The 25,350-nt window shown below is 49.8% G+C and overlaps 1 protein-coding gene across 1 annotated transcript in view; it reads right to left on the bottom strand.

Moving 5' to 3' along the window:
* LOC116836274 (mucosa-associated lymphoid tissue lymphoma translocation protein 1-like) overlaps positions 1-25,096 on the bottom strand; it is a 66,001-nt gene extending 40,905 nt beyond the window's left edge. Inside the window, exons 1-7 of the mRNA XM_032799806.2 lie at positions 24,968-25,096; positions 22,082-22,195; positions 20,817-20,935; positions 18,554-18,707; positions 12,839-13,017; positions 5,665-5,761; positions 1,015-1,041 (exon numbers count right to left, since the gene is read on the bottom strand). Of these exons, the coding sequence (XP_032655697.1) occupies positions 1,015-1,041; positions 5,665-5,761; positions 12,839-13,017; positions 18,554-18,707; positions 20,817-20,935; positions 22,082-22,091 (586 nt within the window). The 5' untranslated portion in view covers positions 22,092-22,195; positions 24,968-25,096. The remainder of the gene's footprint in view (positions 1-1,014; positions 1,042-5,664; positions 5,762-12,838; positions 13,018-18,553; positions 18,708-20,816; positions 20,936-22,081; positions 22,196-24,967) is intronic.
* Between the last annotated feature and the right edge of the window lie 254 nt (positions 25,097-25,350).

The raw sequence follows: 25,350 nt of genomic DNA, 5'->3' as shown, positions 1-25,350 counted from the left end.
AGGTGGGTTCAATCGAAGTCAATCTGAACAATGACTAAAGATCTGCACATCCTGGCATTGTCTCTGGAATGCCGAGATATAGCACAATGTGTAATACAGGTATGTACCCATGACCAAGTTGCAGCTTTACAAATGTCTGCTCTAGGTACTTGGTCCAAAAAAGCTGTGGAAGCTGCTTGACATTTTGCAGAGTGCTGCCACGCTGCGTGGAGAGGGCACCTTGGCAACATCATAGTGCAGGCGTATGCAGGATAAAATCCTCTGTCCTGCAGGAGGATGGAATACATTCTCACCACCATGCCCTTTTTAGTTCCTGGTTTAAAGTCCCTGCACATCTGGAAGTGGCCTCGAATATGACCCTCACTGAGGCACTTTAGGTAGGTGGAACATGGGAGAAGGCTCTACATGTGCACCACAACTGAGGCATACCCTGGTACAAGGCATCAGTACCCTATGAGTAAGGGGGAACCCATGCTCCAAGAAAAAATAACTCAGAAAACCTACACTAATCTAACACTAATGAATACCACTAACTTTATAAAGGGAGAAACTTGCAGCAGCAAGCCCATGCACTCTGACTACTGATCATGGGTGTGGAGAAGGAACTTAGAGTGGTCAGAGGCAGCTCCACCCTTTTTATCACTGTGCAACAGCATAGGATTGCTGAGGACGCATGTGCCACTTTGATGGGTACCGCTAAGGGAAAAATCTCTGGCCCTGGTTCTTGGGAAGCATGCACACCGGCAGTGGAATGGACATGTACAGTCACTCAAAGAACTGATGTTTCCTACTTTATGTGTGAGACTGTGGTGTGAGATGGTACATGCTGGCTATGGGGGAGAGGTGCCTGGCATAGTCTGTTTGTACAGCTGTATTTGACAAATGCACCAAGGTTAGAGCAGAGGAGAGGCGCTGGGTCCTCTGGGAGTAGCGTTTCAATCAAAATTAGTTACAGCTTCATTGCACTTTGGACACAGGTTTGTTTTGACAGGAAGAGACAAACACAGCACTCACCGAAAAATGGATCTGCCAGACACGTACCTGCAAAAAGACAGGGAAGAAATCAACCCCCAAGCACAAAGTCGTCTAACACCAACAGTCCCTGATTAAACAGCCCCCTTTTCCCAATATAACGCTGGATCTAACAGCTCCGCACTCTGTTCTGACACAGAACAGCGAAGGGGTGAGAAGCCCAAGGCCAGGCTGGAGGCATTGAGCTTTCATGTTACACAGGAGTAAGTCAGTGATGCCTGCTACTCTGCACCAAGGGGACGGGTGGAGCAGGGCCCAGCTTTACCCCCAATATGTCAGCCAGCATAGCTCCGAGTTTCTGGGATCATTGAACATTACTAGCCCTGGCACAAGGGGAAGGCAGGCGGAACTGTGCCTCCCAAGAGCACCATTCCTTCCCTGCCCTGCCCCAGGGGTAGCAGCTACTTGCTGCCCCATGCATAGGCCCTCTAGCAAACCAGCCTCGCCCTAAAGATACTGGCCTAGCTTCTCAAAAATAACTAGGCATTTTGGATATTCAGCGGACATCCTGAAAGGAGCTTGGTTTCCAGCAAGGGCTGAGTACTCACTCCTTGAAAACCAGTCCCCCTGTGGTGTGTGAGGCAAAGTGAGGAGGGGAGGGTGGGAAGGTGGGTGCATGGAAGCTGAATTCCCCCCAAGGCAAAGGTCAGGAATGGATTGGCAAGGAAGGCAGAGAAGCAGGGTCAGACTCCGAGAGGGAGGGAGACAAGGGGTTGGTGGCAGCAGCCTGGTAGTCTGGTGGAAAGAAGGTCAGAAGAGGGGCAGGAGGGGGCTGAGGGTGGAAAGTTGGAAATGGCAGAGGGGCAGGTGGCAGGATGAAGGGGAAGAGCCTGTAGTCTAGCCCTTCTCCATATTCAGGGCATCCTGCTAGGAACTGCCCCTGCCCCTGCCCCTGGGCTGCTACTCTCTGCCTGTGCAACTATCTGCTCTCCGAATGGCAAAGGAAAAGAAAAACAAAATCAAAATCTCCAACCACATCAGCCTCCAGCCCAAATTGCTCAGGCCAGCAGTTCTCAGCCTTTTCAGGCTGGCAACCCTGTATTCAAAGTAAAAAATGTGCCTGACCTCTTCATATTTATTACAAAAGTCAGAGAAAAAAGGGTTCCAGTGCTAACAAGAATAAGCCTAGATAACTGAGTTGTGTCTGTGTTTTGAGAGGTTGATGGGGAGCACTCGACTGTGCAGGGTAAGCGGGGGCAGGGAGCGGGAGATTTTCTTTTCTTTAGACTTGTGCCCCTGTAGCGAGGCGGTGTGGTTCCCATCCTCTCCAGGGAGGGTCAAGCCCCGCCAGATGCCAAAAGGGGCGGGGCCACAGGGCAGTGGGCCCGCCCCTCAGAGGGTCAGAAGGCGACCCGGAAGTATAAAAGCCTGCCGGCGTCGCTCAGTTGGAGCCCCGCCGCTGTCGGGAGCAGACCTGTCAGAGGGTGCTTGTGCCTGGGAAGCTGCTGAGGCCCAGGGCAGCTGCCCTGACGAGCTGGAGCTTCCCCACGCCCGCTACGACGAGGAGCTACCACAGCTTCCCTGTGACCGCTATGAGAAGGAGATGCTGGAACCGCCCCGTCCCTGCTGTTACCCCGAGGAACCCCTGGAACAGGCTTGGCCGGACTTCCCAGAGGTACTGCGGACCTACCGCCCAGCCCCGGCCGGGAGGGGCCCATGCTACTGGACTTCCCAGGGGCTGACGCCCCAGACCAGGTAGACCCAGAGGGGGAAATTGGAAGTAGCCCGGGGGCAGCCGACTCCAGTCCAGCTGCAAACATACCTGAACCCATGTCAGTGTGTTGCAGTCAGGAACCCCACTAACCATTAGCGGTGATAGCTGCTACTAGGGCCCCGGGCTGGAACGCAGAGGGGTGGGTGGGCCTGCGTTCCCCCTGCCACCCGTCCTTGGGTGGCAGAATCCCCCTCTCCCCGGCCTGAGGAGGCCATTAAGTCTAGTGTTTGTTTGCTCGGCCCTGAGCCAAGAGGGCCTGAGCCTCTGTAACTTTGTGCTTGGTGCCCCGCCCGAATCAAGGGCTGGGCCCCTCTCACTGTACGACTGCTCGGTCCTGCACCAAAGGACCCGAGCGGCCTGAACTGTTGTCTGCTCAGCCCTGAGCCAAGAGGGTCTGAGCCTCAGTAACTGTGTGTTTGGTGCCCCGCCTGAACCAAGGGCTGGGCCCCTTTAAACTGTATCACTGCTCGATCCTGCCCCAACGGGCTCGAGCTGCTTGAACACTGGGGGCCCTCAGCCCCGAGACTGAGGACCTGGGGTCCGGAACTGACTTTCTTGTTGCTCAGCCCTGTAGCAGAAGGCCGGAGCCCCGAGCGACTGTGCTGCGTCGGTCAGCCCTGAAGAAAGGGCCGACGCAGACGACATGCAGTGAGGCCGGTGTGGCTCCCCTCCTCCCCAGGGAGGGTTGAGCCCCGGCCCAGCACCTTTACAGCTCCCCACAACTGCCTTTAGTGACCCACTGGCTGACAAATACTGGCTTAGCTATTTGGTGACCCATCTTGTCACGTGGTTTAGAATGATAATCTGAATCCAGCAGGATAGCACGCCTCACTCACTGACACACACCAGTGAGCCTTTCGTTTTCAAATAATACCTCATGAGGCATATTTTGTACAGAGATTATTACCATAACGTGTAGGGTATGAATACAGGGTGCGTTCGGTCACTACCACATTTATTATTTTGTAAATCATTTTATAAATGATTTTTAAGTCAATCTTATGATTGGGGGGTGGGGGGACTGACTCATGAGTTTGAACGTGTCGGGTGGTGACTATTCTAATTGTATGGGGTGGGAGTCTGACTCCGTACACTTCCCTCTGAAATAGCCCATTTGTCCCCATCTCTCTCTGGCAGTCTTGTGGGCACGGGCTCTGTCGTATAGGTTAGGGCAGTTGTTACTTGTTTCAGTTTGTTTGAATATGTGCAGTGCTCTGTTTCACCACATCCTGCACCCTGTGACGGCTCCATCAGTAACTGAGATGGTGGGGACAGTGGGCTAGCTTCCATAGTCTGCACATTTGCATGGCAAAGGGGCAGGACTCCCCCGGCATGGGAGACTCCCCAGCTGAGGCAGATCGGGCATAGCCATCCTTATGGCACCATTGCCTCAAACCCCAGGCAAAAGGCATGGCCAGTACCAGGGGTCTGGCTAGGGCATGGCCAGTTCAGCGGTGAGGCTGCTCTGAGTTACAGTGGATACAAATTAGTTCCTGGACTTCCCCACAACTGGGGAGTTATCCAACGGAACCTCAGTAGAAGTGGGGGGCCCATGAGGCCCCCCCCCACTCCTTCTCTTCCCTCCGAGGCCCCACTCCTGCTCCTCTTCTTCCCTTGAGGCCCCACCCCTCTCTGTGTCCCCATGCCCTGTTCCTCATCTTCCCCCTGAGGCCCTGCTATGGGGTGGGGACGTGGGCCAGGGGCTGCTGTCAGGCACCCTGACACCCCACCCAGGACAGGTGGAGGGTCCAGGGCTCCCCACAGTGGCCTGGGCTTCCTGGGCAACTCTTACCCCTCGGCTTGAGCTTGCGGCCTGGCCAGGGGGCGGGGCCTCCAGGGGAAGAGGAGGAGCAGGGCTGGGGTCACAGAAAGGAGCTAAGACCCACCTCAGCCCCCTACACCAGGAAGAGGTTGGTGCCACTGGCACATGCTATGCGTCCCAGTGGTGGGAGCTAATCAGTTTATCAGCTCCCCTGCCATGAAGCACAGCCCTTGCTGGTCCCGCTCTGTGCCTGCCCGAGGCTTGCAGTTTGGGGGGACAGTGCAGCCCCCTGCCTGCCAAACTATGCTCGTGTTAAAAAAATTTGCATTTCGATCTCTTTGTTACTGGACTAAGAGGCACATTCCTTGTCTGAGTGGCAGCACAGACGTTATTTTTTAGCCTTATAGATTCCACTTCCTGGGCTAAATTTAAAACTCTCCCCTTCTCATGGAATTCCAGGAATGCCATTATCTCTGCTCTGAGTGGTATATCAGCAGGGGCTGGTAGACAGCTACTTTCTCAGTTCGAATGAGCTGATGCTGCTTCACTGAGGCAACTGCTTCAAGTCAAGGTATTTACTGGGCATGAGAAATCATTCTACAGGCTGTCTCTGTGACAGACATTGCCAGGACACCTCTGAATTCTCTGTGGCCCGTGGGACGTCGAGTTGCTACAGCTACAAAGAGCGTTCTTGGCTCAGAAAGAGTTGCCCTGATATTACTCCAAACCCTGTCTCATCTGCCCAGGACCCCAGGAGTAGATAGGCATCACCCACATTTTTCAGATCAGGAAACTGAGACAGAGAAGTTAAAAGCCGAAGTTTCAACAGTGGCCATTGATTTCTGGGACTCCTGTTTTCAGGTGTGCATAAAGAGTCTAAAAATGGGCTCACAGAATTACCAGCCCCTTTTGCTGATGTTGGCCAACCTGGCTTACCCAAGGCCAGAGAGGGAGTCAGGGTCAAAGCCCACATGCTGGATCACCCAACCCCATGGCGCTCAGTCTTACACTTACCCTCATAGGCCACATCTACGCTGGCCCTGAGATAACACAGTGGTACCCTCCAGGTCACTGCTCTGAAACCTGGCCTCTCCTATTATCTTTCAAACTGAACACCCATTTGTAACACAGCAGGATGTGAATTAGATCTGCTCACCTACGTGAATCTCCAGGGCATCAGTCCAGTGTTCCCCTTGGCCATTGGCTGCACAGCAAAGGTATGTGCCAGAGTCACTCAGCTTCGCAGAGTTGATCTGAAGAGATTGATGGTAGCATCAAATCGTTTTCACCTGGAGTTTGTGTCCCCAGATTACAGCTGCCAAGTACCCACTGCCCCAAAGCCTCTCACTATTACTTATCAGGTCTCACAATTAAGGCTACATTTTAGTCATGGGTATTTTTAGTAAAAGTCACAGACAGGGCACGGACAGTAAACAAAAATTCACGGCCCATGGCCTGTCCATGACTTTTACTTAAAATACCAGGGAATAAAAATTGGAGGGGTGTGGGAGGGACTGCCCAGGGGCTCTGCAGGTGCTGGGAGAGGGTGACCTGGCTTCTGGGGGTGGGGGAGGCCAGTTGGCAGCGCACAGTCCGGGACCCCCACTAAGACTGGCACCTGCAGGCACTGCCCCCGCAGCTGCCATTGGCCATGGTTTCCGGCCAATTGGAGCTGCGAAGCCAGTGCTCTGGGCGAAGTCAGCATGCAGAGCTGCCTAGCCACGCCTCCGCCTAGCAGCTGAGCAGGTAAGTGCAAGCCCCCCAGGTAAGTGCTGCCCAGAGCCCGCCACACCTGTCCCATGCCCCAACCCCTGCCCCCTCCCACACCCAAATTCTGCTGCTGGGGGGGTTGCCGTGGGGGCCCAAGACCGCCCCATCAGAGCCAGTGTCCCTGGTGCAGGGGCTTGCCTGAACTGCCCCTGAGCCAGGTGCACTAGCTGCTGCAGAAATCATGGAGGTCACAGAGTGTCAAGAAATCTGTGACTTCTGTGACTTCTGCAACAAACTCACAGCCTTACTCATAGTGTGTGTCCCAAAGAGCCTGCAGTCCATATAGGCAAGGGAGAATTACACAGAGACTTGGCCACATCTATACAGGGAATCTATGGCAGAACCAGGGAGTGAAGGCAGATCTCCTGAGTCCTGTGCCATTGCCTCAAATGAAGCCCACCCTGCCTCGCTAAGACTCACTATCACAGCCACACTCTGCAATGGGGAGCATAGGTGTGAGAACTAGGAGTGTGGTGGGGTGCTGCAGCACCCCCAGGTTTTACACGGGGCTCTGCTTCTGGCCCCACACCTGGGATCCTGGCTGCTGGTCCCACACCCAGGGCTCTGCTCCCAACCTTGCACATGGGGTACCAGCTCCTGGCCCCACACCCAGGGCTCTGCTTCTGGGCCCACCCGGTCACCCAGGGTCCCACTGCCAGTCCCACACCCAGGGTTTTGCTCCCAACCTCGCACGTGGGGTCCCAGCTCCTGGCCCCACACCTGGGGCTCTGTTCCTGGGCCCACACCCAGGGTCCCATTGCTGGTCCCGCACCCAGGGCTCAGCTCCTGGCACTGTGCTTGGGGCTTTGCTTCTGGCCTCCACACTCAGAGTCCCAGCTGCCAGCTCTGCCCCTGCCCCCTTACACTGTCCGCATCCCCCCCTCTCAGAGTCCCGGTCCTTTTTCCAGCCTGAACTCTAGAGGCAGCGGGGGAGGGGAGGCACAGACAGGGGTAAAGGGGATGGGGGCATGAGGTAAGAACTTTGGGGACCACTGCTTTGCAGTTTTGCTGATTTCCAGCATCTCCACTATAAAAAGTGTTTCAGGGCTACTGGTAGGGAGATTCGTGCATGTCTGCAAGCTGTAATGATGGGAGGTTTCCTACTCAGACTAGAAGGACAATGAGATGCATTGATGGTCTGATTCTAAACCTGTACTACATCTAATGGACAGAATTCACAGGAGACCAACCTACTTGCCAGAGGTGCTGAACACCCACAGCTCCAGGCTGCTCAGGACCTCCCAAAAATCAGGCCCAAAGTGTCTCTTAAATTGGGCACCCAGTAACTGAGTCACCCCAAAATAGTGTCGACTTCTGCTTATCTGTTGAGAGAGACTAGTTAGAAAAGGGTTAAAGAAAGGACAATGTCCTGGTGTCCTGCCTTGTTCACCCCACACTTGCCCTGAAAGAGTTAATGTAGGCTAAGAAGGGGCTAATTAACCAGACAGGCCACAACTGAGGAGAATCAAGTGGCTTAAGTAATCCCCTCACTGAATAATGAGGAAGCACAGCTGAGGAGAAATGAGCTGGGTGGGGTTTATAAAGACAGGAAGCTGGCTGATGAGAGGAAACCAGAGGCTGCAGTCACTTTTGGGAAGAAGGGAGGGGTGTTTGGGAACTACAGAGTCAAAGCAGCCTACAGTCATTCCCTGGAAGGAGGGAGTTTGAGGGCTGGTAACCACAGAGGAGGGAGCCAGCCAGTCGGTTAGGGAAGAAGCACTAAGGGTCAGAATGGAACAGACCATGGCTGCTGATTAGAGGGTCCCTAAACTGGAGTAGAAGGCAACCCTAGGTTCCCCTGCCAGCCACTGGGGAAGTGACACTGGCTGGGCAGTGAATGAACAGGCTGCCTGAGCCTGTTCATAAGAAGAGACTTTGGCCTGGTCTACACTACGCGTTTTTACCGAATTTAGTTGCGTTAAACTGATTTAATCCTGCACCCGTCCATACAACGAAGCCCTTTATATCGATATAAAGGGATCTTAAAACTGATTTCTGTACTCCTCCCCAACGAGGGGAGTAGTGCTGAAATCGGTATTGCCATGTCAGATTAGGGTTAGTGTGGCCGCAATTCGACGGTATTGGCCTCCGGGCGGTATCCCACAGTGCACCATTGTGACCGCTCTGGAAAGCCATGAACTCAGATGCACTCGCCAGGTAACAGAACAAGTCCCGCAAACTTGAATTCTTCTTCACAGCAAGGCAGCGCTGACTCAGCACGGATTAGTGAGATAGGGGACTACGCTAGGGGAGAAAATTCTCATCAGGACTCCGTTCCAGAAGACAAATGCAAAGCATTTTGAAATATCTCCAGACAGAGGCCACAGCAGGGATCAACACTAGTGCTGCCGTGACAAGTGAACGGAAAGCCAAAGAATCAAATGGACGTCATGGAGGGAGGCGGACTGAGACTCAGCTAATCCCACAGTCCTCGCACTCTCGAAAAGACTGTGCATTCTGGCTGAGCTCCCAATACGCCGAGGGTACAAAATATGGTCCAGTGGTTCAAGTTATCTGATCAATTTACTCCCTCCACCCATGAAGAAAAGGGAAAAAATCGTTTCTCCCTTTTTTCGCATCACTGTATGTCTACCTGCATTGCCTGCCGGTTAGGACGTTGCGTCGGCGCTGAACACAGCAGCATGCCCTCCCCTCTTCTGATGTCAGATGGCAACAAAATGGTGAAAAAACCGTCCTGCATCGTCCCGTGAGTTCTCGGCTGGCCTCGCGTGAGGTCGGCTAGGGTGCCTGGGCAACAATGGAGATGATCCTGCGTCATTCTCCGCAGACGTAGTGCAAAAGAATTGAAACCGTCCTCATCATAGCAACTGGGCGACGTCCTCGCCTCCCTTTATGTCTAATGAAGAATCTGTAGCTGCCTGGACTATCGATGAGCGCGGAGGCTGCCTCCCCTCTCATTCTATCATAAAAGTCGTGATTTCTTATTACCCTGCATTCTTTATTTCATCACCAATGGAGGGAGACACTGCAACGGCTATTAGCCAAGAGGTTGGGCGAGGAGGGAAGCAGGTGTGGGGTGTGCAGGGCAACCTAGATGGCTCATCATTTTCTGCGGAACTCTGGGCCTGACCCGGAGCGGCGTGTCTCTGTTTCTTAGTACACTTGCCCCATGATTCTGGCAGTACTGATATTTTAGATCCAAAAGATAATGAAGGAATGACCTGGGAGTCATTCGCATTTTGTCCGATCTCGCCTTCCCGGCTGACCCAGTGACGCCAGCCAGGAGCACCCAGACAGCAGCAGACAGGTTACAAGATGATATGTAACGTCATCGCCAATTTCCAATTAGACGGTGATGTAGCTGGTAACTGTCCTCTGCGTACCTTGCAAAGGGAAATGAATGTGCTGTTGTAGATCCAGCGAATTACAGTGTAGTGGACAAAAGCTAAAGGGCTGTATGGTTGATGCATATGGGGTCTCAGCAATGCACGGCAAAGAAGCGCGCGAAATGATTGTCTGCTGTTCTGTCACAGAGGAGGAGTTGAGTGACACATTACCCAGAGATCACCACGACACTGTTTTTGCATTGGGATCTCACCCAGAATCAGATGGGCAGGGAGATGGTGGGAACTATGGAATTACGGGATAGCTACCACAGTGCAATGGTCCGGAATGACGTAGCCTCGCGTACTGACGCACACCGCCGAAATAATTGTTAGTGGGTGCGTTGCACTCAACTTTATACATCGGTTTTAAAAAACGGTTTATGTAAAATCGAGATAATCGCCGTAGGGTAGATGTACCCTTTGAAACCCTGGAAGGAGGGAATTGTGACTTGGCCATGATGGCTAAACCACCAAATACAGAGATCTGCCTCTCTGTTGAGCAGGAAGAGAAGGCAAGGGTTCGAATGCTCAGGGAGTTTCCTGCAAAGATTGCAGATGCAACCAGTGTAAGAGCATGAGACTGGATCAGCTAATCGCGTCAAGGGAGTGACTCAGGTGCCTGCTGACAACTGAGTGGCTGTGAGTCACGTTGTTGTTTTGTTATCCTATGGTGTCCCTCTCTCCGAGTGCAGTAGCTCGCCCGCTCATAAAATGCTAATGAAGGTCGTGTTCCTCGTGGTACACCGCTGTAAGTGGAGTCTAATCCGGGGGACTAGATAGCTTCGCGGCAAGTACTCTCTATTCATGGGCTATAAACCTAAAGTGGGTTACTAGCCCACAAAGCTTATGTCCCGGACTAGATTTACTTGGATTTATGTCTCTCCCTCATGGAGGTCGCCAAGGGGCTCTGTCAACTATTTGTGTGTTTGCTCGATGCAGACATGGAGCTCTAGTTACACCTCTTCTATAATTAACTCAGCGCTTATATACATCGATTTTGATGAGCTCAAGACTATCTGCAGGTGGCACTAGAGCATGCTGTAATGTGATCTTAACAAGTCCTTTATGTAGATGCAAGCGGTGTACCTCTTTAAGAATGGGATCGGAGATTACGTATACAGACGAATTTGCAATGCTCGGTCTAGAGACAGAAGCTTGGCCAGACTGGGAATGCACTCCATTGTCCCTCTGTAAACAAAAAAGCTCTCTCATACTATGATAGCCCAAGAAAAATGGATCACGTTCACCAGCACGTTGGCTAAAGACGTTGGCTTGAGTTACTACTGTCATACATTATTGTTCGTGGAAGATGTGTTTATATCCTTGCCTCCCTTCTCCGTAAATGCGAATGTTGGAATACTAGGTGTAGAACTCTCCTCCCGAAGCTCTGATATTCAGTTATATTGAGTAGCGGCTAAATTATGTGCGAATGCCTAGTATAACTGCATATGTAGGTATCGTGTTGGTGTTGGGTGGATGGGTGTGGTGGAAATCGACATTTATTGCCATCAGCCGTAGACGCTCTCCTTGGCACACTCAGGTCGAGCACTCACTGGCGCAATGCTGGTCTCGTCGCAATCCGAACTCGAGCGGTGGCTGAAGTTACCATCTGGGTCGCTGTGATACTTAGAAAATATACCATGGGAACCAATGCCTGGGGCCTACAGAACGCCACCTGCCTTTGTTTGAGAACCAGTGACATATCTACTGGCCTTCTAGCACCTGCTGTGCATACCCCAGACGCTCTGCAGGTACTTGGCGCCAATGCGCTCCGCAATGGCTGAGATAGGATTTACAACAGTCAGCGAGTTTAAATGCAATAAGGCGTTCCTCGCCAGCCACTCCCTAGAACCTTACCGGAAGCTATCCCTAGAATGTGGATGCATCGCCCAATGATATCGCCGATTAAGATCTCAATATATCTTTAGTTTTTATCATTGTGTGCTCCGATAGAGCAATCTAATGAGAAAGTGGCCGAAGTACAGTCTTACTGCAATAATAAATAAAAACTCCTAGGTCTGCCAGCTACTACACAAGCGGACTGAGTAGAGAGATCATGCACAGTGACAACGTAACGGGACGCCAGAGACTCAAACGGATGGCTCATGGACGGGAGGGGGTAAGAGGACTCAGCTACCAGTCTCCACAGCCGTCTCTGAGAAACATTTGCATTCTTGGCTGAGCGCCAATGTCTGAGCTTAATACACGATAGGTGTCTTGCGTGGTTCACGAACCAGGCTCATCAGTCTTCTTCCCCCCCCCCCCCAGGGACGGTTAAGAGAGAAATAAAGATCTGAGTACTGTAAATGTAACCTCTGTGTATGGAATGACTGCTGGCAGAGGAGTACGCGAGGGTTGACAACAGTCAGGATACTGTTTTGATCTCAGGGCCATGTTTGCTGTTGCTATGGCGTTGCTCAATGCACTCCGGGAAAAAGGCGCCAACAGGGTTGTCTGCTGCCTTCACAAGGGGGGGTGAGGCTGTTACCCAGCCACCACCCAGGGGGGCAATGTCTGCCCCATCAGGCACTGTGCTCTACCCGGAAGTGGGAACTTATGGATAGCTGAGGAACACTACACATTGCACCGCTCCTGAAATGATGGTAGCTTTGGGACCATGGATGCAAAAAATCGATTTCAATGATGATCCCACTGTGGACGCGCTAAACCGATTTTATTAGATCTGTTTTGTAATATCGGTTTAAGCTAATTCGAAATAATCGTGCAGTGTAGACGTACCCTTAGACACAGACTCTGCAAAGTCACAGCCACCCAAGGAATAGAGCGGGTACCTGGTCTGTGTCCTCCCAACCATAGAGACCCAAACAGTGCAAAGAGCTTACAGCTTGCTTTGCAGAGAAACTTGACCCAATTCAAGGTGGTTTCTCTAAGGCCAAAGAGGCAGGGTGTGGTGACTTTGCATGTAATTTTGCTTGATTGCATAAACTAAAGCCCTGGAAGCTGAGGGATGTCCCAGCTACCCTGTGAGACATGTCCCATATGGCTGGAGAAAAGCAGAGTCACCTGGGGGTAGAATATCAGCCACTCATAGGTCATTAATGCCTATTCCAGAAACCTTTCTTGTGCTTTCTTGTGGCTGACTGGGATGGGGGAAGTTCTCTTCTGCTCAGAGCCCAGCCATGAACACTCTCTTCCCCTCCCTACACCATTACACTAAGACAAAGCTTATGAACCACCTAAAGACAATGTTACCAAGAGTTTCTTCTTCTTCTGATGCTTCATGGGGGTCCCATTGTGGTACCACTGGTAGTGTGGGGCTGGCACCCCCAGAGCAGCACACTGCAGCTGAAGTGGCTTGCCCACCTTTACCTCTGGTGCAGTGGGATTGAGGACTACGACAGGTTCTCCTTGCCACAGCTCAGGGAGCAGGCCTGGAAAGCAACATTACAACTGAATTAGAGAGCATTTCTTTGTTACAGTGTGATGAAAGAGGATGAATGGCTCCTCAAATCAGGAGTATGCACTAAAATCCAGAAGTGTGAACTCTCTCCATGTGTTTTGCTTCCCCTCTAAGGCATGCCATGCCTTTCAAATGCTTTAGCTACCCCCTAGCAAGCCCTCTCCATCCACTATGCAGTTTCTGGAATTACATCTTCTACCCTACCCCACCCCACCTCCCTAGAACAGCTCATGGCACAGTCTGCAACACCCACCTTCCATCAAGATGAACACACCACCACCCTCAGTGGTACCCCAGGCCCTGACGCATGCTCATCTTCCACATAAGATTTAAAGGAATTTATGCCTGGCATTCATAGATTCCAAGGGGAGAAGGGACAACTGTGGTTATCTAGTCTGACCTCCTATAGAGCATAGGCCAGAGAACTGCCCCAAAACAATCCCTAGAGCAGAGCTTTTAGAAAAACAGCCAGTCTTGACTGAAAAATTGCCAGTGATGGAGAATCCACCACAACCCTTGGTAAATTGTTCCAATGGTTAATTACCCTCACTGTTAAAAATTCACTAAGGCTGTCAATCACAGTTAACACCTGTGATTAACTGAAAACAAAATTAATACGTTCATTTTTTAATGAGTTAATTGCATAGATCTGGGTGGAGAGGGAGGCATCTGTGGTGAGGGGCTGAAGCACCAGCCAGGAGCTTGTAGGGGGTCAGAGCCAGGAACCCTAAGGGGGGCTGAAAGGAGGGGGTCACCATTTTTTTTTGTTAAAGTCCAAATGGGATCACCAGCACAAAAAGTTTGAGAAACACTGCCATAGAGAATAGGGCCCTGGTGGGCTCAGCCTCCCTGCACCCGCTTCCTCTCCCCTGCTGCAGGCCAAGTCCCTGAGGTAAAATCCACCCTCCCTTGCAAACAGGGGCTGGGCTCACTCAGCTGAAGGGAGTTATATAAAAATAATAATAATAATTCTACATTTGTAAATTCAACTTTCATGAAAGAGATTGTATAAAGTGAATTGAAATAAGTTTTCTTTTATTTTTACAGTGTAAATATTTGTAATCAAAAATAAAGTGACGCTGTACACTTTGTAGTCTGTTGTAATTGACATCAATATTTGAAAATATAGAAAACATCCAAAATATTTAAATAAATGATATTCTATTATTGTTTAACAGTGCGATTAAAACGGATTAATCACAATAATTTTTTTAATCTCATGATTAATCATGATTAATTTTTTTAATTGCTTGACACCCCTAAAATTTTCCCCTTATTTCTAGCCTGAATTTGTCTAGCTTCAACTTCTAGCCATTGGATGGTGTTAGACCTTTCTCTGCAAGACTGAAGAACCTATTAGTAAATATTTGTTCCCTATGTAGATACTTAGACTGTAAACAAGTCACCCCTTAACCTTCTCTTCGTTGGACTGTAGGAGCTTGATCTATTTAGTTTATCACTATTCAGTATGTTTTTTAATCATTTAATAAATCTCATGGCTCTTCTCTGAACTCTCTCTAATTAATCAACATCTTTCTTGAATTGTGAGCAATAGAACTAGACACAACTTGCCAGCAGTAGTCACATTAGTGTCAAATACAGCGGTAAAATAACTTCTCTACTCCAACTTGAGATTCCTCTGTTTATGCATCCGAGGATCACAATAACTCTTTTGGCCTCAGCATCACACTAGGAGCTCATGTTCAGCTGATTATTCACCATACTCCCCAGATCTTTTTCTGAGTCATTGCTTCCTAGAACAGAGCCCCCATCCTGTAAATATGGCTTGCAGTCTTTGCTGCTAGATGTAAACATTTACATTTAGCCTTATTAAATTGCATATTGTTTGCTTGTGTCCAGTTTACCAAGCAATCCAGATCACTCTGAATTACTGACCTGTCCTCTTCATTATTTACCATTCCCCCAATTTTTGTATCATCTGCAAACTTTACCAGTGATGATTTTGTTTTCTTTCCGAACATTGATAAAAATATTAAATAGCATAGGCCAAGACCCAATCCTGGCAGGACCCCACTCGAAACACACCTCTTCAATGACAATTCCCCACGTACAGTTACATTTTGAGACCTGCCAGTAGGCCAGTTTTTATCCATTTAATGTATGCCATGTTAATTTTATAAATCAAAATGTCAGGTGGTACCAAGTCAAATGCTTTACAGAGTCTTTTATGTCAACATTATTACCTTTAACAACCAAACTTTTGCATTAATTACATTACCCTCCTTTAATTTTTTATTAAGAGTCCTCTATCAGCTGCTCCATTATCTTGCCTGGGATCGACGTCAGGCTGACAGGCCTATAATTACCCAGGTCATCCCATTTACCCTTTTTAATAATTGAAGTTCTTCTGGAACTTTCCCAGTGCTCCCGGACAATGAAAAATCAGTGTTAATTGTCCAGCGAACTCCTTAACTTGCATCCAAGAATTTTAAAAGAGCTAGCCATCTGGACATGCTAATTTTAAAATGTCTAAGGGCTTGGCCACACTTGCGAGTTACAGCACATTAAAGGAGCCTTGGGCACACTAGCTCACTGCCTGTCCACACTGGCAAGGCACGTAGAGTGCTCTGACTCCAAGACTAGAGCGCTCCTGGTACTCCATCATGGAGAGTAAAATAACCTTTGATGCACCCCCGTTGGAGTGCCCCAGCATCAGTGAGAATGAGGTGTTGCATTACTGCGCTTTGATCAGCCTCTGGAAACGTCCCATAATCCGCTTAAGTCAAGTGGCCACTCTTGTCATTGTTTTGAATATGCCCTTTGAAAGCTCTGTTTCTTACAGCCGACATGCTTATCTGCTCCAAGACAAAGCAACCACTACTGTGGAATGCTGTGCGTGAGAGAGAGGTTGGGGGGGAAGGGGAGGTCTGCTGCTGTCTGAACTTACAAGACAGCATGCTGACATGCTCTCTGCCCCCACATACACACAACACACTCCCTGTCACACTCCACCTCCCAGCCCCCATTTGAAAAGCATGTTGCAGCCACTTGCATGCTGGGATAGCTACAACAATGCACTGCTCTCTGTGGCCGTTGCAAGAGCAGCTAATGTGGCCACACCAGTGCACTGTCAGCTGTCAGTGTGGACAAACTACAGCACTTTCCCTACTGCACTCTACAAAAGGTGGTTTAACTCAAAGCGCTCTACATCTGCAAGTGTAGCCATGCCAACTTCAGTAGCTTCTGTCTAACATCCTCCTGAGATACTTGTGGAATGGCAAGTGTGTTCTCATGGCTATATGATAAGACTGCATCACCTGTTTTTCCCCCCCAAATACAGAACAGAAGTATTTATTGAACACTTCTGCCTTTGCATCATTGATAGAATTATCATTATTATTGATAATTCTATCAATTTCAGCTAGTACTCAACCAATAGCACTGTCAGGATTCTTTTTGTTCCTAATATATACAAAAAACTCCTTCTTACTCTTTTTAATTCTGCTGGCCATCAATTTCTCCTTGTGATCTCTTGCTTCCTTATTGGTTTTCCACAATTCCCAACTTCTGATTTATATTCATTACTATCAATTTCCTCTTTCTTCCATTTGTTATATATTAACTTCTTTTACAGTTGCCTTCACTTCCCCTCTAACCCAGGCTGTTTTTTTTAACCAATGCAGCCTTCTTCCTCAGTTGTGGGATTATGGATTTTGGGGGATTTAATAAGGTTTTTCTAAATGATTCCCAACTATCATTCACATTTTTCTGATTAAATTCTTCCTCCCAGCTCATTTGGGTCATAATTGTTTTCAGCTTTGGGAAATTGGCCCAAGCACCAAATATATATATTACTGGTCTGGACTTTATTCTATTTGCACATTATAAATGTGATCAAGTCATGAACACATGTAGCTAAGCTATCATTAATTTTTAGTCCTGTGATCATCTCCTCTTTATCTGTTATGACAAGGTCCAATAAAGAATTCCTTCATGCTGGCTGCAACATTTTTTGTTAGGAAATCGTCATCTATTATGTTTTGAAATTCCAGGGATGTTTTAGTTCTGGCAGCATGAGACCACCAGCATATGTCACTCAGATTGAAGTCCCCCATGACTGCATGGCTTCTTTCCCTACACATTGTAGATAGGTGCGTAAGGAGCCGGCTATCCTGTTCCCTATTGTGATTTGGTGATTAGGCAGACACTAACTAGTAATCCATTTGCGCTTTATCTGTTAGTTCAGGGTGTTAATTTTGCTCCCTCTCTCATAGCTTCAGAGACTTTCTATTATCCAAATCCTTTTGCTGAATACGGGCACACAGCCCAGTGGGTAAGACTCTCTGGGAGTTCTGGAGTGAGTGTTATAAACAGGAGACATGGAGATCCAGAGCAACACACTCAGGGGATATTGACACTGATTTAAATGGTTTGGAAGCACAGAGACAGCTGTCTGACTTGGGCAGGTTGGCAGGATCACATTGCTGGAGCCAGTTTTCCCTTGATACCATGTGATGGGCTGGCCTGGCATGCTTCCACTGAGGATATCCTCTGGAGGGTCTCTGTGTTCTAAGGGAAGGTGAGCTCTCACTAGAGGGACGTGGTGTTAGGATACAGATATTCAGGCCTGTCTGCAAAGGCCTATACTTTAAGAATTTATTCTTATCACTTAGCTAGTTATTGAGGTACAAAACAAGAATCAGAATCAGTCCGCCTGTTTATAGGCCTCTCACTATGATAGTCTAAGGCCTTGTTCTTAGGCTAAACAGCAGGGGCAGCCATTAGCTGGGAAATGACCAGTCATGTCCTCACCAGTCACACTGAAATAAGGCATTTTGGGGCTGTTAAAAAGCTGATCCAATCTATCACCTCCAGAGAAAGAGAAGAGCCTAGAAGATTTAAAGAAAACTTAGTTTGATAGTGTCCTGTCTGGCAAGAACTCACTTATCAATAGCTGGGGTGTGAAATCCTCATTTCTTTGTTGTTCTATCATTATAGTTCCTGCTTCCCTATTGTTTGTATGTATAAACTCTGTCTGGTTCTGTGATTGTTTCTGTCTGCTGTATAATTAATTTTGTTGGGTGTAAACCAATTAAAGCAGTGGGATATAATTGGTTAGATAATCATCTTATAATATGTTAGGATTGGTTAGTTAAATTTCAGTAAAATGACTGGTTAAGGTATAGATAAGCAGAACTCAAGTTTTACTATATAGTCTGCAGTCAATCAGGCTCGGGACCGGGGCGGCGGCGGGGGGGGGGGAATTGGAATCATGTTTTGCTAAGGCGGGGAATGGGAACAGGGAATGGGAACAGGGACACAGGCAAGGCTCTGTGGCATCAGAGCTGGCAAGGGGGACACCGAGGAAGGAACTTGGAATCATGCTTACTGGAAGTTCACTCCAATAAACATCAAATTGTTTGCACCTTTGGACTTCGGATATTGTTGCTCTCTGTTCATGAGAGAAGGACCAGGGAAGTGAAAAGGTGAAGGAATGGGCCCTTTAACACACAGGCTGTGTACGTGGGGGAAGTAAGAGCTTGTACCTTTGGCAATATGCGGATGGACCTCTACTCTCACCCAGTTAGAGAAGGTGACGTTTTTGTGCAGGTTATTGATTCGGCAGATGTACAGTCGGGTTTCCATTGCAGTGATGAGCAAATCTGGCTCCGTGGCCCCCACAATCTGGCGGCAAGCAGACTGAAAAGAAAACGGAACCTGTGGACATGGCACAAAGTCCTTTCTCTTCACCAGTACGTTTGTAACCTAAAGGCACCAGCAAGCTCTTGGAGAGAGACATTACCCTAGAGACGTGGCAGAATCTCCCTGCTTCAAGCCCCTTTAACCAGACTGATGGATGATGCAGAGGTGGGTGCAGGGGAGATGAGCTCATTGGACAGCTCCCAGCAGCAACTTGCCATTGATGTGCCATGGGTCTGAATAAGCAAACACATCCCACTTCCCCCCATTCTCTTTGCTTTTGGTTTCCTAGCCTCCTGGTTCCAAACCTGGCCGGCTCCAGAATGGACCCATCTCTATTATACCATGGTTGTGTAAGCAGTAGGGCAGGCTGAAGCAGCCCTGTCCTGGTGATAGAATGGATCAGAATGAGCCAGGAAGGCAGAGCACGCAGTCAGGTATTGCCAGGTAGGGAAATGGAGCTGAGATTCCCAGGCTGCATGGATTCATCCTGCTGGTTGCACTGCTGTGAATGCAGACACGGGGGGGCGGGGCGGTTTGGCTGGCTCCTATTCCTGCTCTCCTGTGTGTTTGTCAAACCTGTCCGAGCAGCAGGATTCATCCTAGCAAAGATGACTGAGCTAAACTGCCCCATTTAACTGGCTTCCTTTCCAGCACCAAGACGAGCATTTGGGGTGAGCGTGGGACTGCACAACAAGCCTGCCTGATGTGAATGCGCATGTCTGCATGTTGGTAGATGGGGTTTGCAGGAAGAGTGGCTGTTTCCAATGTTTTAATCTGAAATCAGATGTTAACTGCAAGTGTAGCAGAGCAGCCCACGGGGAGGGTGGAGCAGGCCCAGGCCCAAGAGGATGCAGTGTCACTGTTCCACCTGGATCTCAGCACCTGTGCCCTGCTCTGCTTTATCAACATTGCGGGCCTGATTTGCTGCTGTCTGGCCCCTTGTGTCACTTGATGTCTGTGCAGCCTCATGGTCAGGCTGTTACCCCTGTGGCAGTGAGCAGTGGGGACTGGTTTGGGAGCTGTGTCCAGGTGCACCACTGACTCCAGATGCCAGGCAATGGAGAATCAGGCCCTGAGAGCAGAGACTCCAGGTCTCTTGTTGCATGCCCAAGAGAAGAGGCTGCCATCCTGCAGTCACTTGGCCCACCAGTGAACCTTATTGTGCCTTGTCTCATACCTTCCTACTTCCCCTGCACACACCTTTCCCTTCTCTAAGCTGGCTTGGTCCAGCTCTCACTGCCTCTCCCTTGGAGGGCTATATCTTGTCCCTCTGGCTCCTCCTCCCTAAGTGACTTCACTGGCCCTGCTGTCCTTGGAGCTCTGCTGCCTCCTTTCCTCTCCCTGCTTCCTTGTCTGACCGCCAATGCATTAATCCCTCTCAAGACACAGGCAACCCCCACCCCAACCCCAGCACTGCTCTCTGTTCTCCCAGTGCCTGCACATTCCTTCTCATCCCTCAGTGCCTCTCATTCCTCTTCAGCCCCTCCCTCTGTCACAGCCCCCCAGTCTCTCCCTTGCGCTCTGTCTCCTTCAACCACACTGGCCTCTTTTGCATTTGCTGACTCCGCTGTCTCCGCTCCACCTCCAGACTTTTACGCTCCTCTGGCAAGCACCTCTTCCTGAGCTGAGCACCTCTGGAGAAAAGCCGGAGGCTGGGGAGTTCCCCCTCTGCTTTTTTCCCTCCAGTTCTGCTGCCTTCCTTGCTAAACAAATCTATTTCTCATTGAACTGCTCCTGCACCTCCAGCCACCAGCACCGTTTCTTCTATCTTCAGCTCCCGGTTCAACCCTCTGCCCCTCTCTGTTCTCTACCAGCTTCCTTACAGACAGTGCTAGCATAAACAATCAGCAGGCTGCCCTGCCGCATGTCCATCTGATCAGCAACTGCTGCTCTTACCATCTTCCTTCAGCCCCTGCACATGGCCCCTAGATCCAGCCCACTCCCCACTCTTAGCCACTCAGTCTTTCAGACATGGCAGTTTTGTACTGACAGGGCTGAGGGGGGGTTCTCTGCCCATCTGTGTAACTGATGCATGTGGCACAGTGGTTGGAGTGGGGAGGGGAGCCTCTGACTTGCAGTCGCAGCTGTGCTTTCCCCTGGCCTTACCTGGCACTGGTAGAACCACTGGTACTGTAGGAAGGCGCTGCCTGTGGCCTTACATCGCATCGTGAGGGAGTAACCGACAGGGACGGAGGCGGAGGCTGGCTGCTCAGTGATCACAATAGCTAGAGAGAATCAGATGCAGAGTGGTAATGGCAGCCAAGGGAACAGAGAAAGGAGCAGCAAAGTGGCCTGGTGCTCTGGGCCCTAAATATTCAACCTGTTTTCCCTGGAGTTGAATGGCCCAGCATGACGCAGGGTGTTCTTTTCCCAGGCCAATCTGTAGAACTAGATTGAGCCCTGGCCCTGCAAGGGCAGAAAGGGAAGGGTAGTGACTGGATCCCCCCCTCATCTTGTGCCCCACACAGTTCTTGACCTTGAGACGCCATAGACACCTGGGTGAGAAGCCACCTCCATGGGGGCAGGCTGGGGCCCTGGGCTCATCCCTCTCTGTGCCACTTCACTCAGTTGGCCAGGCACATGATGCTTCATCATCTGAAGGGTGCTCCTGCACTGTGCTGAGAAGCTCTGGAAGGGGCTGTGTCCATCTGCTCAGGCTGATGCTCCTTGCCTGTAGAACTGCTGGCACGCCTTCTCAGTAGCTGGGGTCTGACATGTCGCCATCACCACTTTTACAATGTCTAAACTTATGGGCCACAGCGCCCAGAGCTCTACGATTTGTATATTGATCTTTTGAACAGTAGGATACACTGCAACTGCACATCGGGTGTCGTTAAAGATGGCCTGCAGAAATGCTCCATTACATCTGGCTAATTAGCGGAGCACCATACAACAGCTCTCCTGGAAGCACCAGTGGTGGCTCCATCATTAAGGGTTGGTTAAGTTTTGGGAGAAAAATAACAGTAGCATCAACCCCAAACATTCAAAAATCATGAGTCAAGCCCCAGAAAACATGAGATGATTTTAAATATTGTGAGATTTCAACAAAACACATTCAGTGTTATTTTTCTTTGCTTTCTGGTGTTGGAGCATTCCTGGCTCACGTTGTCCAGCTTTTCTCTGCAAACCAGGGGGGTAGAAACTTGGTTTCTTATTTTAAATGGAATCTGAAAATTCTCCCATAATCACATGATTCCAACAGCTGGGGCTTTGGGAAAAGCACCAAAGAGTGCCACACCTGCAGCACGGCAATACAGATGTGTATTTAAACTCATTTGTTGCGCTTTGGGGGTGGGCAGAAGAGAGAAATAGCTACTATGGATCACAGTGAAGGGAGCCCTAACCCCTGAACATGGTTGAGCGCTGCTCACCCTTTGGCATTGCTAATCAGCAGCTTGGTCTTCCACGGGCAGAGGCACGAGGCTGGCGTCAGCAATTAAGCGCCTCACTCCCTGGCCACTCTCCCGCTAGGAAGCAGCACCTCCCTGGAAAGAGACAGAAGGTCTTTGTGAGAAAGGAAACTTCTGGCCCACATGCCAGCATATCAAAGCAGAGAGGCAGCTGGCTGTTGCCATGTTACCCAACACAAAGGGCCCACAGGCCAACGGTGCACCATGAGGTTCTTAGTAACCAGCACATAGATTGTTCCTTTGGTGACCTGTTGCTGCAGCAGCATGCTGGAGTAACAAAAGCAGATACATGCTCCCTCTACCCTCACACCACCCCCAGGCAGGAGAAGGTAGAACAAGGGCAGGTGAGGGGCACTGCAGGATGTCAGGGGCCTTAGCTTTCCTGGGTGGGGAGTATGCTGTGCTTGGAGGATGGGGCAATGGGGTGAGTTGGAAATGTGCCAGGGTGGGGGATTGGAGAACCCAGAAATGGGGGACTGAGAGCAGCCAGGGCTCCCCAGAGCTGTGCCCAGCTAGGGAGGGGGCACCAGAGCTGTGCAGAGGGAGAGGGGCCTGTGCTCTCCCAGGGGAGTGGGGAGGCTGCCTGATATCTGCCAAGGGGAGCATGGGGGCAGATGCTAAAGGAGGGTTGGTAATTTTGGAGCTTGGACAGAGGGACGTCAGGGAACCATTCAAAGAATTGGGCTGGGTAGTCAGGGCTTCCTTCCCCCTGCTCATCCTCCCATAGCCTTGCTTCTACCCCCATTTCCCTCCCCACAATCTCTGCCCCATCCCCCCTCCCCGCTCAGCTCCATCCCTCTGCCATTCACAGACCTCAACAGGACAAGCCCTGGAGGACTGGGAGCCAGGACTCCCTGCTGCCCTGCCTGTTCCCCTCCCCCCTTTGTTTCCTCCACCTTGCAATATAGGGTCAGAGTCCAGCTGAGGGGGATGCGGGGCTACAAAGGAGTCAGATGCAGCTCCCCAGTCCCAGGTCCGTTTTGTCTGATCTGTGGAGTAGTTTAGAGCAGCCGTACTGCACCGGCACTTCAGCCACATCCCTAACACGCTCACTGTGCCGGGGTGTCTGCTGCTGGCAGATCTCCTGGTTTACTCACAACACATACTGCCATGAGGGCACAGTCTGTGTGGCAGGTGAGGGCTGGTTGGCTATGGTAGCAGTGATAACAGCTTTCAGAAAGATGCAGTGGAGTGGGGAACTCCCTGGTTTCAGAGGAAGCTCTCCAGGAAGTGTGTGGCTCAGTGTGACATGAGCAGCAATGTCACGATAACAGTGGTTGCTGCCAGTAGCACCACAGATCCACGTGGCATGTTCCAGGAGTAGAAATACACAGAAATCTCTTATTCATTGATGATTTTGGTGCATTTCTCAAAACTCCCATTTGGCCCAACCTGACACATCCAAGCAGCAGGGATAAATTGTGAGGGCTGCCCTGGCCTCTCTAGGTGCACCCCTTCCACCAACACTCCCAGGGCACGGGATGGAGGACCCCGGCATAGACTCTGAACTTCAGCCTCACATTCACATTTGAATCTTACTAAAGCCCAGCTCCCAGCTGTGCTCAGCACTGCATCCATAGGAAGCAAATCCTCTGTCATTAGCATTGTGGCTTTTAACATATGAAATTTACCAGGAGAACTGTAAGCCTCACTGTAGGATAAGTCTTGCCACGGGCATCACCTCATTAAGCTACTCAGATGCTATGGTGCTGGGCCCACAGAAAGTACCTAGCCAGATCACGCATGCACATGAAACAAACGATGGCCCTGATCCTGCAAATATAAAGGCATGTGAATAACTTGACACACTGGAATAGTCTCAGTGAACTCAAAAGGACTATGTACATGTACATGAAATTACTGGTGAGCCTAGAGGTTTGCAAGGTTGTGACCTATGGATGGGCCTTACTCAAGCTGCTTTCTTGAACCTCTACAACTCTTTTGCGTATGTTGAGAAAATAAAATCTTTCATTTCAATGGCAGGTAGTGTTTGGGATCCTTCTAATCCGTAGGACCATACTTTACTACCACCTGTAATTTGCTCTAGATCAGGGGCAGGCAACCTATGGCATGCATGCCAAAGGTGGGACGCGAGCTGATTTTCACTGGCACTCACAGTGCCTGGGTCCTGGCCACCAGTTTGAGGGGCTCTGCATTTTAATTTAATTTTAAAGGAAGCTTCTTTAACATTTTAAAAACCTAATTTACTTTACCTACAAAAATAGCATAATTATATATTATAGACTTATAGAAAGAGACCTACAAACTTTAAAATGTATGACTGGCACGCGAAACCTTAAATTAGAGTGAATAAATGAAGACTCGGCACACCACTTCTGAAAGATTGCCGACCCCTGCTCTAGACAATGCCAGGTGGCATGGGTAGCTGAAAAAAACATTGCTTTAGTTGGTTATAAAATCCTAAGAATAATATTTAAAACCAGACCTGTAGGTTTCGCCCTGCCTCAGGCCTCGGCAAAGCATGTGTGACGCTGGTTCCACCGAATAAATGAAAGTATCATTTCTCACATATTAACGCTTTCACATCCCTTTTAAGGCTCAGAAGATACCAGGATTCAGCCTCCTGTTAGATGTGCAGCTTCAAAACTTTGCTAGAGGAGCCCAGATGCCCCATTCAGCCCTTTGAAAGACAGAGTCTTGTGACTGTCACCAAGTCAGAACAAAGCAAACTCTAGCTTAGCTGGCAATTTCCAGGATGGCAGGCTGCATGACGGATCATGGAAATCTCCTTTGTGCCTTTCTACCTTCACCACAAAAGAAAATAAAAAGACCCACAGATGTCAAAAAGGACAGTGATTCCCCTGGGGAAAACGCCAGGGAACTTACCAGGTGTTCGCCTTCGTAACCTGTGGGAGAGCCACTTCGCAACCTGCTGCTCAGAAAGTTCCTGGCTGTACAGTGATCCAGCACTTCCTCATTTCTGCAGTGGTTTGGTGAGGAGTCTCACACCAGCACAACACGCTGAGTCACTAGCCAATCCCAAAACAAGTCCAAGCCCTGAAAGTGAAACTGGGGAAAAACTTCTCTGAGTGCAAGTGAGTCTCCTTCTTCCTGGTGAGACTGAGACATGTTAGCTGATGAAACAGATCTGCTACCAGCACTGGTCCCACACAAGCAGAGATCTCAGCATAGGCAAAGTGAACAAATCTTCCTGCCAAAGGCTTCCCTGAAAGGGAACTTCCCAGACAGCATGACAGCCTGCCTATGAA

The sequence above is a fragment of the Chelonoidis abingdonii genome, chromosome 9 (genome assembly GCF_003597395.2).
Source record: "Chelonoidis abingdonii isolate Lonesome George chromosome 9, CheloAbing_2.0, whole genome shotgun sequence".
Lineage (NCBI taxonomy): Eukaryota > Metazoa > Chordata > Testudines > Testudinidae > Chelonoidis > Chelonoidis abingdonii.
The sequence above is the reverse complement of the archived record's forward strand: the minus strand, read 5'-3'. Positions and strand labels throughout refer to the sequence as shown.